The 18,118-nt window shown below is 37.1% G+C and overlaps 1 protein-coding gene across 1 annotated transcript in view; it reads left to right on the plus strand.

Annotated features, from left to right (window-relative positions):
* The window catches only part of NALF1 (NALCN channel auxiliary factor 1), a 443,768-nt gene extending 428,957 nt beyond the window's left edge, over window positions 1-14,811 (plus strand). Inside the window, exon 3 of the mRNA XM_085056629.1 lies at window positions 5,590-14,811. Within this exon, the coding sequence (XP_084912755.1) occupies window positions 5,590-5,885 (296 nt within the window). The 3' untranslated portion in view covers window positions 5,886-14,811. The remainder of the gene's footprint in view (window positions 1-5,589) is intronic.
* Window positions 14,812-18,118: the final 3,307 nt, after the last annotated feature.

The raw sequence follows: 18,118 nt of genomic DNA on the forward strand, positions 1-18,118 counted from the left end.
ATTTTTATAATATGAAAGTGATTAACTACATGTCTAGTCATCATAATGTGTCGCAGACACAGCACTTTAGAAATTGAGAAGACCATCTGGATAAGATCAAAGAGTGCTGGCTTCCAGATCAGTTGTAAGCAAGCACTGAAATCTGGCCATATAATATCTAGTGTTCTTTTGACTTCTGTAGTTAGAAAATGTTAATATTGAAATCTCAGAAATAATTCTTCAGAAACAGAAATGTCATGCAGAGTGCTGGCATTCACTGATATAATGATGTCACTGCTGGGTGGACCACACTTGGCAGGCATTATTTACTTTGGGCTTCACAATAAAAGGGAGTATTCAACACTTGTGATATACTACATCCACTTATCTTGTTTCAAGGTCTTTTCTTCAAGCACAAGAACCTTCGTATACCACTCAAAAATAATCAGAAATCTGTGTTAAAAAATGGCCACAGGTTAGAGTTCTACAGAAAGTAAAAAAAAAGAGGGAAAAGCATAACATATCATCAGATGTGTTTTATTTCTGTGGCTTCCCAAAATACTTATCCAGCAACAACATCACATATATCAACCAGACTGGTTTCCCACGATGCAGAATACTCTGGCTCCATAACTCCTTCTGTAGCAAAGAATCCAAGAAGCCAAGCCAGACCACCAGCTGCAGATTCCAATCCATCCACAAGCGTCACACATCCTGACAGGGCTGAGGAGAATTACAGAAATGCAACCTCTGCTTTTGCAGGCTGGTTCCTGCAACTGCTAAGGCAGAAACCACAGCAGTCTCCGAGTTAGATGGTGGACTAGCTAGACCATGCATGCACAGTCTTTTTTATTTCAATTCTGGTGTAAAGACTTGCTTGGGGTTTGCTGTTTTTTCCCAAAAGCTGTTTCTTCACAAAGTGAATATGATAGCCATGCTGTCACTCCATTTTCTTTCAGTCTGACTCAGCTGAGCAGTTCCACAAACTCAGTGGAACCAGTAACCTTAATTCCTGCATCAGGATTAGTAACACAGTCCTTACAGATGTACCCTCTGGACTGATCATCAAAATATTATCTGCATGTGGAAAAAAATCTATCTGGTTACAAAAAAAAAAAAAAACAAAAAAACAAAGAAAGGGTTTTTTACATAACCTTTGTGAGTGAGAGCATATCTGTCTGGAGAATGGTTTGAAACCAAAAAGTCTCCTAGCAAATTCTAGATCCTTGATTATAATAAAGGTCCAAGAACTTCCATATGGACTAAGATTTCTGCTGATGAAATATAGCTGAGTGTTGGGAAAAGTTGGGATATGAAGACACAGAACTGAGAATTTTAAGTAAAAAGTGAAAAGCAAAGTATATTTTAAGCCAGTAACAGCTGACAGATCAGCCTCAGAAATACAGTTACCAAACGTCCAAGTAATACAAAGTAATGATGTCTATAAACTGAACTGTAAAGACAAAAGAGGAAGAGAGAAGCCTTGGTGGTTTGGTAGGTACAGATATCCTTTTTATTTCTTACCCTAAAATTTGTAGCCATATATATAATATTTAAACAAAACAAAAGTCAAACAAAAGGGAAAGAAGCAAATGCACAGGCAGTTGAAACAAGGACAGGTAACCTTGGAAAAGCACAGAGATGGAATCAGGTTATGTAGGGATGGGGTGAGGAGGGCCAAGAGGAAGCTGGAACTGAACTCAGCAAGGGATGCAAAGAATAATAAAAGAAGGGCTCCTATAGGTATGTTAACAAGGAAAGGAAGGCCAAAGAAGGTGTATCCTCCCATTAACAATGCTGGGAAACTGATAACAGTGGATGAGGAGGAGGCTGAGATACTCAACCACTCTTTTGCCTCAGTCTTTAATGGCAACCTCTCTTCCCATATCTCTCAACTGGATGGACAACAAGATGTGGACTGAGGGGGCAAAGTCCCTCCTACAGTAAGTAAAGATCTGGTTCATGACTACCTAAGGAACCTGAATGTATTTAAGTCTTGGGGACCCAATGAGTTACATCACAGCAACCTGAGGGATTTGGCTGATGTAGTTGCCAAGCCACTCTCCATGATATTTGAAAAGCCGTGGCAATCAGGTCAAGTCCCAGGTGACTGAAAAAAAGGCAGCATTGAACTCATCTCTTAAAAGGGTAATAGTTGATAGGACAAGAAGGATGCTGGGAATTACAAACCTATCAGACTCACTTCTGTGCCTGGTAATATAATGGAAAAGGTCCTTCTAGAAGCTATACTAAGGCACATGGAGAACATGGAAGTCATTTGAGACAGCCAGCACAGCTTCACCAAGGGCAAGTCCTGCCTGACCAAACTAGTGGTCTTCTGCAATGAATAATAAATAAATGAAGATTGAATATCTTTATTAATTAAGAGATTGAGTGCACCCTTAGTAAAATTGCAGATGACACCAAGATGAGTGCAGTGGTTGACACATCCGAAGGATGGGATGCCATCCAGAGGAACCTGGACAAGCTCAAGAAGTGTGCCCATGGGAATCTCATGTGGATTAAGAAGACCAAATACCAGGTGCTGCCTGGGTCGAGACAGGGTCAAGACCCCTGATATCAACACAGGCTGAGGGATGAAAAGATCGAAAGCAGCTCTGCTGAGAAGGACATGAGGGTGCTGGTGGATGAGAGGCTGGACATGATCCAGCAATGTGCATTCATAGCCCAGGAAGCCAAACATGTCTGTATCTAAGGCAATCTGGCCAGCAGGGTGAGGGAGGTGACACTGACTTTCTAGTTCGCTCTGATGAGACCCCCACCTGAAACACTGCATCCAGCTCTTGGGTCCTCAACACAGGAAAGACATTGACCTGATGGAACAAGTCCAGAGGAAGGACACCAAAATGATCAGAGGAATGGAGCACTTTACCTATGAGGAAAGAATAAGAGAATTGGGATTTTTCAGCCTGGAAAAGAAAAGGCTTTGGCTTTCCTACTTATGGCTTTCCAGTACTTGAAGGGAGCCTACAAGAAAGATGGAGAGAGACTTTTTACAATAGTGGGTGGTGATGGGAAAAGCGGGCATGGTTTCAAACAGAAATATTAGGCTTAGATTAGATATGAGGAAAAAAATCTTTACTGTGAGGGTGGTGAGGCATTGGCACAGGTTGCCCAGAGGAGTTGTGGACTCACCATCCATGGAAGTGTTCAAGGCCAAGTTGGGTGGGGCTTTGAGCAACCTGGTCTAATGAAAGGCATCCCTGCACACTGCAGGGAGGTTGGAAATAGACGATCTTTAACATCCCTTGCAACACAAGCCATTCTATGATTATATGAATATTTTGATGAAAGAACAAACTAGTTTTCCCTCCTCAGTTTTCCAAGGAGATATAGCCAGCTTCCCTGGATTTCTAGTCAAGTCACATGTTTTTTACCCTCTGACTGAATAGACAGACCAATTAGATCCAAGGGGCAAAAACTTACATTTATGTCTGTAAACCAGTATGTGGTGAAGAGCATGTGTTGCGTTCAGTACAAAAGATCTGAGTGAATTTATCTAAATCTTCTACACTGTCAAATGAATAGGGGTTCTGTAGTTAATTGTTTATTAAATATGTAACTGCAAATTCAAAACCTAAATTCATTTTCTGGATTGAAATAAAGAGGAAATGTAATTTTACATTAAGGAACAAGTTCAATTCATCTTTCAATGTGTAGTTGTTGTCAATTTATTTGTAATTCAGTAAGTGCATAGGAACTATTTAAATACCTTTTGATTGCCAACTTGTATGCATAGCTTAAATTTCAAAGGAAGTCTGGGTTTTCCAGTAACAAGAAAGGCAGAAAATATAGTTTGAACAGTAAACAAGCCTCAGTGGGATCAAAGCATTAACCATTCTCTGTCTCTTCAATTACTACTAATCATTTGAGCTACTGCAGTTCACAGAACAAATCATGATTCCCTGCTTTGGGAGGCATTGCCTGTATGTTGCAATATTTAAAAACAGACTTATGCACACAAACACCAAAATATGGATCTCAGAAAATGTGGTGCTAGCAATAAGACTGTTTTATTATAGCTGCAATAAACAATTGCCCAGAAGTTCCAAAAGACAATAGAATTTTTAAAGGAAAATGAGATCCTTTCAGCTATCTGAGCAAGGATAATTTTCAGCCTTTGGAGTGCTGCATCGTTTCTGACTGCAGAAGTGAAAAAATGGTCAGGTTTACCATAGAATAAACTCTGAATTTACAAAACATAAAACAAGTTGCTTTCATTCCTGTGTCTTTAAAATTTGGTTGAATCCAGAAATAAATACAACTTTATTTGGACTCATGTATAGCATAGCAGACTATTGTGTCAGCTGTGTAAAATGTGCCAATCTAGGCTTCTTAACATTCTCAGCATCCCTAACACATTTTTTGTTTAGTTACAGATCAATATTATGGAAGTAGGAACCAAAGCATTCAGTTTTATTATATTTTAGGTAGGCTTTTCTTTACAGGTTATTCACAAAATGCAAGCAATCTGGTGCCTGGACCGAAGAATGTTACACCTAAATTACATTTTGAAACTAATGTTATTGATGTTCCAATAATTCTTGTTCCAAGAAATAAAGCTGCTTTCAAAATCAGTATCCTAATATTTAAGCACAGATACATTCTTTTTCCTATCAAAACCTAGTTCTACCACAGAGTATATTATTTCTTCCAGAATTTAATCCAAGATAAGTTTAAATGGTGAAAAGGCATTTGCCCATTATGTTAGACATTCTTGCATTTAAATACTAGTTAAATGGCCAAATTAAGTTATATTAATTTATCAGAGAAAAAAGTATGTGAGTAGCAAACAGAATACTTTGTATATGTTAATCACCTATATAGTAAGGCAGACAGCACTGACAATTTCCAGAATGATAGAGTTCCTCTTAGTGGTCAAAAGCTCTTAATCAGATCAGTTTGAGTATCTCAATAAAGTTCAAAGGCAAAAATTATCTACATGTACAGTCAGAAATATCTGGAGATCCAATTATTTTGTGGCAAGGAAAGATTGTTTTCACCTCAGTGATATGCTGAAGACAATATCCAGCTGGAATAACTCAGATGAGGTAGGGTAAACAAGGAGATTCTGAACAGTTCTGTGTGGAAGCTGTTCCTGTGATGCAGTTTCATTTACATCGGTTTGACAATCAAGGTATTTAATATCATCAGTACACAATTATTTGTTATTTAATGCCTGTCTTTATGTGCTCACATACTGAAAGAAGAATTTCAAGGTCCAAATTTTGTGGAAATGTTCCAATTGATTATTTCTTACTTCATCTTTGGTTGTCACTTCCCAAAAAGGAAGAATTCAAACACCCTTATCACTCAAATATCAATAATTGCTTTTTAATGTTTCTTCTTTACACAAACATGCTCAGCGTCATACTTCTGCTGAATGATCTTTTGATGCTGCTTCCTGTTAGGTGATGCATTCCTTCAACATCTCTAATTATACAGAATGCAAGGACTTCTGAAGGTCTCATCCTCACCCAAAGATATGGATTCAATAGCTTAGACTGAGTTGTCCACTGTTCCTTCGAGCTACTAGTTCTGCCAATCCTTGTGCCTGGTATTTATTTTTCTTTTGTGTTTACCCTACAGGGCTCTATGAAAACTATCCAACCAATGCAGAACCAGAATGCTGTGATGTCAGATGGGGACTATTATCAGATCATCAACCCAAAGGGACTATAAAAACAAGTGGCTCAACAATGTGTCACAGGACATCGCTCACAGTTTCATCAGCATCAAGACTGTGTAACAGCAGACTTAAACTGTGTGTTCTTGTATTAATTCTCTTACATACAGTACTTACAGTCTCAGCAGCACAGAACTCAACAGGACTGGGCTTTGGAGGCATAACAACTTTGGAAGATAACTCAGCCAATGAGGAATAAAAGAAAGGATTCATCTTACATGATAGAAATACAACAGGCCCAAATTACTACAGTCAAAAATAGCAAGGACTGAGTGCTTTACTCTCAGATCTCTTCTTGAATGACCTTTTGGGTAAAATGAAAAGAATGGGCCACTACCCAAACAACAAGGACACATAAACACAGCTTTTTATTGACTAAAAGGCTGTTTGGTGACTTAACTTTCTCACACCATTTTATACACTGTGTTTTAATGTTTGGAGTTTCTTTTTGTTTGTTTTTTGTTTTTTGTTTTTTGCACTTGTTAATACAGGATTTTATTTTTGGGACAGTTTCTCAAAGCTAAATTAAGTCTTTTCTCTGTCGATATATTTCTAGTCATTGTGTGTGTTCATCTGATAGTTCTGTCTTTTATGTCCTGTCAGTTTCTATTAGAGGAATGACTGCTATGATTTCATGACATAGCAAAAAAGAAAAAAAAAGAAAAAAAAAAAAGAAAAAAAAAGAAAAAAAGCTTACAAAAAGCCCACAAAAAAACCCCAACAAAAACCCACACAGAGAACAACAAAACAAAATTTACCAAAAAAGGGAAAAGAATTAAAACAAAAAGGAAAAAAAAGCAAAAAAAAAGCAACCACAAAAAGATCCCCAAACAAACCTTACTGTCCTCTTATCCATGGGAACCATTCATCTCCTTTCCCTTTCCCATCTACCGTCACAGACAACATACATTTGCTTTTGTCTGTGTAATCACAATGAATGGGTACACAATTCCAGTGTGCCTCTGCCACTGTTGCACAAAACAGTTGACTGAGCAAACCCAAAAGGAGCATGAAGGGAGTTCCTTTTAGCTGAACAAACAAGTGCTCTCCTTACAAGGTGGGATCGGACAGTTAAAAAGTGTAAAGAAATATATAACAAACTGTTGCTCCAATGCCCGTTTTGAAGAAGTCCAGTCCTTTCTCACTGGTCAGTTGAACAGGAGCAGCCTTTTCTAGATATGCTAAGTAAAACCAGTTATGCTCAGCAAGTTGAATAGTTGGGAAGCCTTCATATTGGAGGTGAAGGATTGACATTCATTGTGAATCACGTTTCGAGTTCTCCTGCTGTCACATAACCAGCAGCTTTCCATAAAAAATGGGAGCCAAGAACTTCCAAAATTCAACTCTTTGTCTCAACAAAATTACACTAGAAGTCTTTGAACATCTACAATACAAAGTATCTCTTTGGTCTGATTCCATTGTTTTTCTAATATCTACATGTTGTTGAAAGTTACTCTAGTTTATTAAGGATGCACAAGAATGTGTTAGCACAGATAAAGAAACTATTTTTTTTTAATATGTAGGACAACCGTTTTCATAAATGTGCAATAAATCAGTAAAGATATATTAGGATACGAGTAATCAAGAGAAAAGATTGTAATATGATTGCTGATTTTTCATTGTTTGGGGTGATTTTGAATTTGTTTACTTTTATTTTTGTGGGAACATTTCACCTGCTGAGTGTATGAGAATTTGCTTTTTAAAAAGGCTTTTTAGAGTTTACAGTAGAATCAATGGAAGGAAAAGTTAATAAGGGCTGTTTTTAAAAACTTTACATTCCTTCCTATTCTCTAACTACACTTGGGAAGTGCACTTTAGAGATGTTTGCTGTGTAGCTGGGAAATGAAGGAAAACTATAGAAAATGTTCTCTTAGGAAATAAAATATAGTTACCTACTTTCTAGCTATGAAATACCCCTTGATAAATATTAATGTTGTAAGAACATTTAATCACTGGTGCATAATGTGTTTTTGTATACACTTTATGGTCTGTTAAATTCTGGAGAAAAACAAAAAGAAGATAACCATGCTGCTTAAGCGGTCAAGATGCACATGTTAAGCTGCGAAGCTCAAATATTTTGCAAGAGTATTTGTTTTGATAGTGTTTTGCTACAACCTGGACTGAGGAGCCTAAAACAATCTGTGCAAATATGACAACAACAAAAAGCACCAGCTAATGCAAAATTCTTCAGCACTGGTTTGTTTCTATAATTCCTCCCTTTCCTTCCTTGCACATGCTATATTTTGTTCAATAAAACATGGTGCTTTTTATTTATTTTCTTTTCTGTTAGAGGCACACGTATTAATTGCAGTGAATTGATGCAAAATTGGGGAAAAATGTAGAAATGCAAAAGAAAAAGCCTTAACTAATGGTAGAATGTAGACTTTTGAAAGGACAGAAATGTTACTGAAAAGTGATGGAGCAATAACTGGGCAGTGCTCTGGTACTGTACAACAGCTGATAAGTCACACTACTGAGAAAGCTCTTACTAGGTGAGCTCTTGTTCAACTGACCTCTTAATTCTAGTAAGTGTACATGGTCAGTAAACAGTTTGTTATAACCTTTATCTACCTCTGCTGTGCAAAGGCCATCCAACATCCATTTCTGTGATGTTCCTCATGGTTTTTTGTTCACACCATTACTCACTGTCATCTATTTTTACACTGTACCAATACAGTACCTAGTCTGGTTCATCTCAATTGAATTGGCACCTGAAGAAGAGTTTTATTATTTCTCTTTTGCTTCATGGTGAATTAATGTAGAGATCTATCTTTAAGGTATTTCATTTCTTCTTTTCTGCTCTTTTTCATTCTTCATCCCTTATTTTTCTATAAAAATGTTTTCAAGTGGTGTCAGTGAAAAATATGACTCCTCCACTGCTTGGCTACACTCAGTCATGTGTCATACAATATGAGAGAGACAGGAGGAAAAACAGTGACAACAACATCACATGCATAATGTAGCCTAATTAAACTTGGGGAAAATGAAGCAGAAAACAATTACAGACTTTCAATTACAAGATGTAATAAATTCATCCCCCTCTCCCCACCTGGAGTTAGTGCCTGCAGTTCAATGGTCTGTGAATTTTCTCTGTCATCTTTTTGAGGTCTGTTTCTTTAATTTCTGAAAAAAAAGAGTCATGTTGCAGGTGAATACTGCTGGGGTATCTGTTGCCATTTTCACTCTAGCAGTGTGGTAAGCAGCTTCTCTTGGTGATACCTGGGACATCAGGAGTAGACAAAGACTCTTCGATGAAGTTAAGCAACATGTAATCATGTATGATGCAAAATTCCATCCCATCCATTCTTCATTCGTAATAGTTTTTCTGGCACAAACTTAAGCATGCTTGATATTGTGCACATATTACTTTTTTTCAGAATAAATTTGCATCTTGCCACTGCTATAACTGCCATCTTGTTCCATTTCTCCTTGTACTGTATACCTAATACATACATGATAAAGAGCTGGCTTAACAAAGAAGTAATACTAAAATATTTCTGCAAATTACTGACAAGAAGAAAAAGAAAAAAAAGAATAATTATTTTATGATCATATGGAACAAGTTAATTTCCCATGTCTTTTATCGTCTTATTTTCTGCAATAGGGAAAATGCAGATTTTGTGCAATATGTCAATACTGCTAAGCCAAATGTCATATAACATAACCAGAGCTATATGTTATTCCTTATTGCATTTGCATTCAGTAATACAGTATATTGATGCTTTTCTTTCATTAAAGAGACAGTATCTTTTTTCTTTTTTTTTTAAATAATATAGGAGGTGAAGGCTGTCCTTCTGCACACAATAATTTAAAGACAAAAAACAATAAAATATTAGAATGAAGTTTTAGTTCTATAAATGATGAAACCAAGCCATCAGCTGCCAAAGAATCTGTGGTAAAATAGTTACAAACCAAACAAAAATATTTCTTCTTGAGGGTTTAAAGTAATTCTATTCTGCGTGATCAAAGAAGAATGAATAAAAGAATGAGAGCTGCATTTCAAACAGCAGAGATGGCAGGTTTCATCTGGTACACGTTGTGACTCTCAGCTTATATAGTTATACTCTTCTATTAAAGAGTGAGGGACAAGGACATTGTCTTCTGCTCTCTCTGTATTTGTTATGATAATGAATGTCCTTTTTGTAAGCATTGCCTCTCTGCACAGAAGATTCCTGCTTATGATGAGAGCTGAAGACAGCTTATGTACATGCACACAAATCTACACAGTGAAACCTGTCTTAAGTGACTATCCAAAGCACAAGCAAAACTCGTTTGCAGGGTAGACCTAATTCTTAGGAAATTTCAAGAGACATGTGAAGAGCCACCTAAGCAAGGGGTCTGTGAAGGTGCCTAGTCCTTACTGCAGCTTTCACTGTATGTCCCATCAGTGCCACAGCCCCATGATAAGCCCTGCTCAGGCAGGCTTCAAGCTGGGCTCAGTGTCATGTTGACTTCAGTGAGCCTCGATACAGGTAAAGGCATGCACCCACAAAAAATTCATGGTAGCACATAGGTCTCAATTCGTTATCCCATAATCTTTACTCAGGAATTGCTCATGGGCATAGTGCATAAACAGAAGATCACTGGGTTCAGCCCTAGCCAAGTCTTAACAAAAGATTGGCAAAAGCATATTAATGGTGAATGTTTCTATTTTATTATTATTGTCTACTCATATTAATTTGGTGAAGGAGTGGTTTCAAAATTTAACTACAAGCACAGAGGACAAACTACCAGAAATTTTGTCACTGTGGAGAAAAAATTAAATAGCCTTTGTGAGGCCAAAAGAGACTTTGTCATCTGCCAGCAGCTGTCAGCAGTCTCTTAGAAAAGCTTGAGAAAATAATATGTCCAGTTCTGAGTATGACAATTCTCATTAAATCTAGATGTTTAGATGGGAAATAGAACTGGAGCACATACCATCTCAACTGAGGGATATTAATTTGCCAATATTTTCTACAGAAACTGTGAGAAATTATGTTAGTGAACACCTCTAGGTGTCCGGTATTTTCCAGCATTTTTCCAAGTGTTAACAAGCTTGAGGTCTCCCTCGAGGGAGAAGAAGGGAGAGAGAGCTCCTGTCATTCTGGGAGACGAAAAGAAATAGGCTGGACCGACTTTGAAAATCCATCTGAGAAACAGCTCTAATTCTTCAAAATACAACAGAGATTAAAAAAAAACAACAAAAAAAAACCAAGTAGGTGTAGATCTATATAGAACTAGTCCTATTTCAAAAGAGAAAGACAAAAACATATGCTCTCTACAATTATTTCAAATACAGCATACTGTAGAGCAAAAATGCCAAAGGATAAGACCTATAAAAAAATAGGGCAAAATTGCAGTATTTACATTCCTTACTATGGAGTGTGAATTTATAGGTAGAATTTCAGCTGTAGAAATAGATTTTATAATAAAAAAAGTAAATAATTTGGGCAAAAGGGGCATGTTTGGTTATTCTTTCCACCATACTGTCTGCTGTGAGTGTAGTCATTATTCTTCTGAACTTCTCCTTGAAATCGTTGACTTATGCAGGAAGATCTCAGCTCAGACCTCATCCCAGCAGTTCCAGTGTCTGTCAGTGGCACAGGAGGGCTCAGGCATGGGTCCTAAGGGATTGCTTGCATTCAAAATGCTGACAAAGTGCTACTTCAGCATTTCAGTCCAACCTCTAGGCTCTCCCACTCTCCTAATACTGTGTTCATCTCTTGGACACACATGAAGTGACTCAGTTTCCCGTTCAGAGGGGCACGTGCTTGCCCTGCTTACACTTTCAGCCTCAGTCAGGCCCCATCACACAGGTCTGAGGAAAAACTACTGTGCTTTAAATGTAACATGTGCACTGAACACCCCAAACAGCTGAAATAGGATAAACATAATAAGCATGAAACCAGCCCTCTGATTAAGCCAGCTACATGTCTCTAAACCCTTTTGCTATTTTCACACTCAGAACTATCTCAGAAGAAGGGGTTTATCAATGAGTCTTTGTCAAATCTCTGTAGCAGGAAAGATATTACTCCTCCCAGCTGTCCCCCTTGTGTAATTTTGCCAGGATTTATTGTCCAGAGTAGGACAAGAGAAAAGAAGATGTAATGTCCCACTTCAGTGGAAAATGAAGGACACCTGGATGAAGACTAGAGTACCAGCTGGGACAACTGTAACGCAGACATACAAACCTTTCCTTTGGGTCTTTAGCAGTGGGGGAAATTAAAGATAGAAGAAGGTTACTTTCTGGCAAAGCGATAAATCAGGCAGCAGAGAGATATATTTTCATAGATCAGTACAAGATGCATTTGAATGTACCTTTAGTGAGGACAACACTGAGAGTTACAGCACCAAAATTTTATGTGTCTTATAAGTGGCAAATATGCACCTCTGAATTAAGGCGGATGAAGTATAATACACAATAGGAGCTGGTGATGCAAACCAAGAATCTACTGTGGAAGGTACTACCTAAGCCAGTGTTCTACATAGAATGAGATGGTCCTATTTTAGTCCTGCTCTCTTGGGGTCATTCTCAGAGCATCCAGGAAGATCCTATGTCTACTTCGGATTCACATTTCTGCAGGTTTTTTTACTAGACAGGCTCCTCTACCATCTTTTTTTGCATGAAATGCAGGTGTAGGATGAACCAGCTACATGATACCATTTAGAATGCAGTGACAGTTTCCTGTGAATGCAGATCAGTCCTTCTCTAAACAGCAGACTACTCTTATTGAATGAGAGAGAAAAATTATTTTTACTTGTTTCTTTTCTGGTGTTTCTCCAGATCACACAAATAAATGAACTAATAATTTGGTCTAGTTCAAATATACAAGGTCTTGTTACTACAGATGTACAGGAGACAGATGCTCTTCTCCTCTGAGGAATGTAGATAGAATGCATATTAAGCAGTCAATAACCTGGTAGTATTATGTAATTTTGACAGCCTTTATTATAATGTCCACAGGGAGTTCAAATGTGCTCAGTTCTAGTTATTTGATTTGATGATGAAGGGCACCTAGCACTTTACAAGACCAAGTTCCTATGTGGCAGTGACACTTAACTATTGTCAGCTACTATTCAGTTTTCTACCAAAACTCGGAAAAAAGTAGAGCAGCTACATGAGTTGGAAGATATGAGACCTGTGACAAATGAGAAAAATAGTCATGTTGATTTTGTAGAAAACCAGTAAAAACAAAGGCAAAAGAAAAAAGAATTGTCTTTCTCCTTCCCTCCCTCCAAATTTCCCTTTCTCTGACAGTGTCACCAGTCTGAACTAGGACCTAATTTTGCCTTGGTAGCCCTCTGAAAAATTAAATGCATTTGATAAGAGGTAAAATTCTCCTATTTCATATTTCCTACACATGTAAAATAATGAAACAGAAAAAAACAAAATAATGAAAAACCACAGAAAAACTAATGAAACAAAAGTACCTATTTTTTCATCCACAGAGAGATGTTCTCACATCATTTCCTATTCATCATTAGTCCACAGGTCAGCTGAATTCAATGGGACTCATGCTTTTCATTTAGATGGAACTAGGATTAATGCCGTGGAACAAAATCTGCCAGTTTCAGAGCAAGTCGTTTCCACTGACTTCAGGGAGGATTTGAAAAGCCCAAGGTCCCTTTGAGCACAGACGAACTCACATGGATAAGATATATAAATGTGTGATCAGCTGAAAGATTGCAATGTTCCTAAGGTTTGTCCAAGGGTTTGTTCAAATAATTAGCTGCAGCTCTATGCAAAAGTCATGTTGAGCCAAAGCTTTGAGCTTTGATTTGATAGACCTTTCTTTTTCTGAACTTTAACAGGTTTCATTCAGGGTTTGAATATGCAAAAACTTACACAGGATTATAAATACAAGAAGAAAGACTAAAAAAATTATAATATTTTCATGCCCACAAGTGAAATTTAAATTTAAAAATTCTGATAATTTCATTTTTTTAAATTAACCCTTAATGACAATTTATTTGTGTAATTCTTCAGAAGCTGCTTGGTTTCACTTGTTTGTTTTCCTTTGTTTTGTTCAAAACCAGATTTTTGGCCTTTTAAAGATTCAAATTGAACTATGCAGCTACAAATTACATGTTTCTGTTGAAAGATTTGCAATTAAAATTATTCTACTCTTCTGTTCTTTCCAAATTGTATGACAAAAAAGCTCGTGTTAAAAGCAGAATTATTTAACTGTGTTTGATCTTGTTTCCTTTTTCTTTGTTATTTATTTTCTTTCTTCAGAGTTAAGGACTGGATTTTATTTGAAATGGGCTAAACTGGCATCAGTGTTTTTTAACTATATGGAATGTCCTATGATTCTTAGCATTGAAAAGAGGGCTATGTGGTCCTGTCAGAAAAAAAAAAAAAGCTGTAAATTGTAATAATATATTAAATATTGTATTATTATAGCAACTTTAGTTAAGCAACTAATACTATCTTTAATTTTTTACAGAGAACTTTGATGAAATAATTTATTACAATGACTCACAGAAAAAAACTTGTTTTCAAAATGACAGGAGAAACTGTTGAAGATTGTGAAAAAAATACTAAAAATAATGCTCTACTAAGAATAAATTTAAAGATGCAAACAGCGAGTCTGACTTTTTGGGTCAGGGTTTTGTGATTGAAATTAAATCCAAGGTGTTGGGGGGAACAATGACTTTAAATAATGCTTAAATTGAAACAACTTTCTTTTCAAAAGAAACAGAAAAGAGATAAAAAAGACAAAACACTTATGTACTGGCCTGCACTGCAGTTGCCTATTTCATAAATTGCCATTGGTAAAAATACAAAGATTGAGGCTATTTCCTCATATTCAACTGGTTTTCCAGACTGTGCTGTATAACACAGCAACAGTGTTTTAGAGCTGTTCAGCTCAGATCTCTTATGAAGGAAGAAATGAAAAATAACGTCCACTAAAGAAAAGCATTTAATTTTTAGAACATATATGCCAAATTTCAGTGGTGCAACATCTACAAAAATACATTTTCATTTATTACTTATGGGATATTCAATGAGGATGTGAATTCATAATTGGTAGTAGATACTTGTCCATCTGCTTGCGCAAGGATCAGTTCTACTCAAAAAGGATTAATAACAAAAGAGGTCAAAGAGGTGAGTACAGAGCTGTTTACAAGTCAGATTTCAAATGTTTTAGGAACTATTTTGTATAACAGGAAATGATCCCTGTCTGTGGAAATCAGTGCTGATCCTCCTGATAACAAGACTGAAAATACATTGAAGCTGGCATAAGATACTGCAGCAAATCACAGATGAAAATAAAAAGTTTTTGTAACAATCTGAGCTGTAAATATGGTGAGGAAATAAGCTGGAAGTCTCACAGTTTCCTCAAAGATATGTAACCTGAGATTGCTACTCGCACGTTCTCATCCAGCTGCCTTTTGCCCTACCCACCTTCTCACACAGGTAGGTAGCTACAGTGAGAGAATGAAGTCCACTACAGCGGTTCTGTTTCAGCGTACAGAGTACAAAGATGTTTGTACAAACTCCTTTTGCATGTCATAATGTCTGTGCTGAAACAGATTTTCCTTGCAATGAATAACATCCAACGTTGTGAACAAGACCAATTTCTCTGATTCAGCAGATTAAAATCTGAGGTCCAGCAACTCAAGTTTTTCATTGGCTTCCTAGATGGAGATGTGAAGACTACATTTGTTTCAAACCTATGGTCCAGGTGTCGTCTGCTGCAAAAGATAGAGGTTTCATTTTATTCATGCAACATCATCAGGCATGAAGTGAATGCCAGCTAAGTGTGATTCCTATTTTAAGAAAACCATTTGGGGCACAGAATGAAATATTTTCCCTGGCTGGCCATTTTCACATGGGGATGAGAAAAAGGAAACAGAGCATGTGTAAACCAAAGTAAAACTCATTAAGCATTTGATATATGTAATGTTATTTCAAGAACCCTGTTCTTCTTTTTTCTTTATAATATATTTTCCATCTTTTGTAGTTTAAGGTTGGATTGCTCCACTTTTCTTAATAAAACCTCACAAGATTACACTATTCTATGCTCTATACTGAAAGTGATGGATGATGTTCTTCCAAAGTATATGCGTTTACCAGACCAAGCAAGGAAAGACTTTTTTCAACCATGTGTTCTTCACTCCTACCCACTTAGCTTATCCAGTCCTCTTGCATGCCTAGTTGTTTACTATGGCCTCCTGTTTATTATGCCTTGAGCATTTCACAGACTCATAGAGTGGCAAAACAGTTTAAGTTGGAAGAGGCCTTTGAAGATCACCTAGTTCCAATGCTCCTGACATGGGCAGGGATACCTAAAAATTAGCCTTGCAAAAACCCAAAAATGTGTGTTAAGAACTGAATACAAACCCCAAATGTTTTGAAATATCAAAGGATACATGGAAATCATGTCAATGTCAGTTTAGACTCATGTGATTTATAAAACCTGGAGATTTAGGGAAATGAGAGGTGCCTGGCACCATGTCCAGTTTGGTACTGAATCATCCATACAGCTCAAGCACTCTAGGTCCTAAACCCAGTCGCACGGTTATTCTCACCCCATTTGATGGAATACCATGGGATCAAAGTAACTCTGACTTGCGTGCAAAACGTAATTCTGTAACTTTTTGTCCTCACAATATCCTTATGTAGTTGTCGCTGTTGAGCCGCTAGCAGAGTAAAGAACCCAGTTCTCAGTGGCAAGAAGGAAAAGGACCTTTATTGTTTTGATTTCATCATATATATAGAGTTTTCAAAGGTCACCCAGATTGGTCAGTCAGAAACCTCCCCCTAGGCCTGATTGGCCAGGCCTGCACCGTCCAGATCTCGGGACGCTGTTTTTAATAACATCCAAACCTTATCTTTATTTATAAAACACAAAAGGAATTCTCATGGGAAAGACCTGTGTAGCCACATGTAGTTCTTGGCTTCTTTAATGTTGTGAATTTCTACTCTCAGGTGCACACAATTTTTAGTTTCCAAAGGGGCTGGTTTACTCAGGAGGAGGAATTCTGCTACAGTCAAGAGGTACTTCCAGAGCTGCTCTGTGGAGGCTTTCAAGAATGTTATTAGTTTCATGGGGTTTGGTGTGGTTTTTTTCTCTACCAGTATTGCATGAGGTGTCATGGATGTTGATACTATACCTTCCAGAAGCACAGAATTTGGGGCAAAAAGTACCCATAGGAAAGAAGTTATGAATTGTTAATCTTCAGCCAGAGCACTAAGTTCAGCAATAACACCAATCTATCCGGCCTTTGAACTTGCACAGCATTTTGTTAAAGCAAAGATGGATATGAAACAAATCTTCCCTACAGTCTGAACGGTCTCTTTCTTTGTAATGCTAAACATTTAGAAACATGGAATTTAATTTATCTGCCAGGTCCTGTTTTGTGTGCAATTGAATCAAAGACCTAAAGCTAAACAACCCCTACTCTTATCATCTGGAAATCAAAATTCCCTTTTAGGTGTTGATGCTCTGTCTCCTTTATAATTCAGATCTCATCACACTTCTTAAGAGATGTTCCTGAAGTATCAATTTTTAAAACAGAATAAATGAATTTCTACCCGAAGTAAAATCCATTAATCTATTCTTTTTAAGTACAAATAATTTAGTAAACAAATAAATACAATGCAAATTGAGGTTTGCAGTGCCTAGCTGACACCTACTATCACCTCCACTGCAAATCTATAGCTCTGGGTCACATAAAAAGGATCTACAGAATATATGGGAAAATAAAGGTCTTCATTTAACATAAACATACCCAAAGAACTGTTTAAGGTAGTTAGAGGAAATGCAAACTTCTCCCATTCTCCATATCTGTAAAAATTCCATAATTTTTCAATAATTTACTCACCAGGATTTAGACACCATGTTCAAAACTGAAGGGAAAATATATGCAAGAATATCAAATGTAATTTGTCTCTTTGTATGAGGTATCCCTTCTCCAAATACCCAAGGATAGAATTGAAATGAGGAAGAGGAGACTTAGCAATGTTTCTGATATTGGGGGTGGTGGTAGTGGTGGTGAATTAATACCTTCCTATTTCTCATCTTCTTTCCTCTTGCCCTTCTTATATTACTGCACACTCTCATACTCTTTTTTCAGTAAAACAGTTTAAATGTATGCAGCACATCAGAGATGATGGTTTAGTTTCTTCCTGTGGCTGAGATTTGCTTCCTTCCTGCAAGTGCCCTCACTGTCAGGCTAGTGGGCACAGTCCTACTGCTCTTTGTCTTCTTTTGCCACAATGTATGACGTATTTCCAGTTTCAAATTAATAAGGAAAGAAAAAGAGAGCCTGGAAACAAGAATTAAATAGTCAAGAGGGCAAATAAATTTGCTTCTTTCATATCCTTTTTCTTCTCCAAGTCTCAGGGTCTTGCTGTAATACATTTCACCTCATCCATCACTCCAAGAGACTTCATGACCCATTACCTCCTTTTTCCAAAAGATGATCCTCCATTTGGATGATGTG

This window comes from Lichenostomus cassidix, chromosome 1 (assembly GCF_008360975.1).
Source record: "Lichenostomus cassidix isolate B80296 chromosome 1, HeHo_3.0, whole genome shotgun sequence".
In the NCBI taxonomy this organism is placed as follows: Eukaryota; Metazoa; Chordata; class Aves; order Passeriformes; family Meliphagidae; genus Lichenostomus; species Lichenostomus cassidix.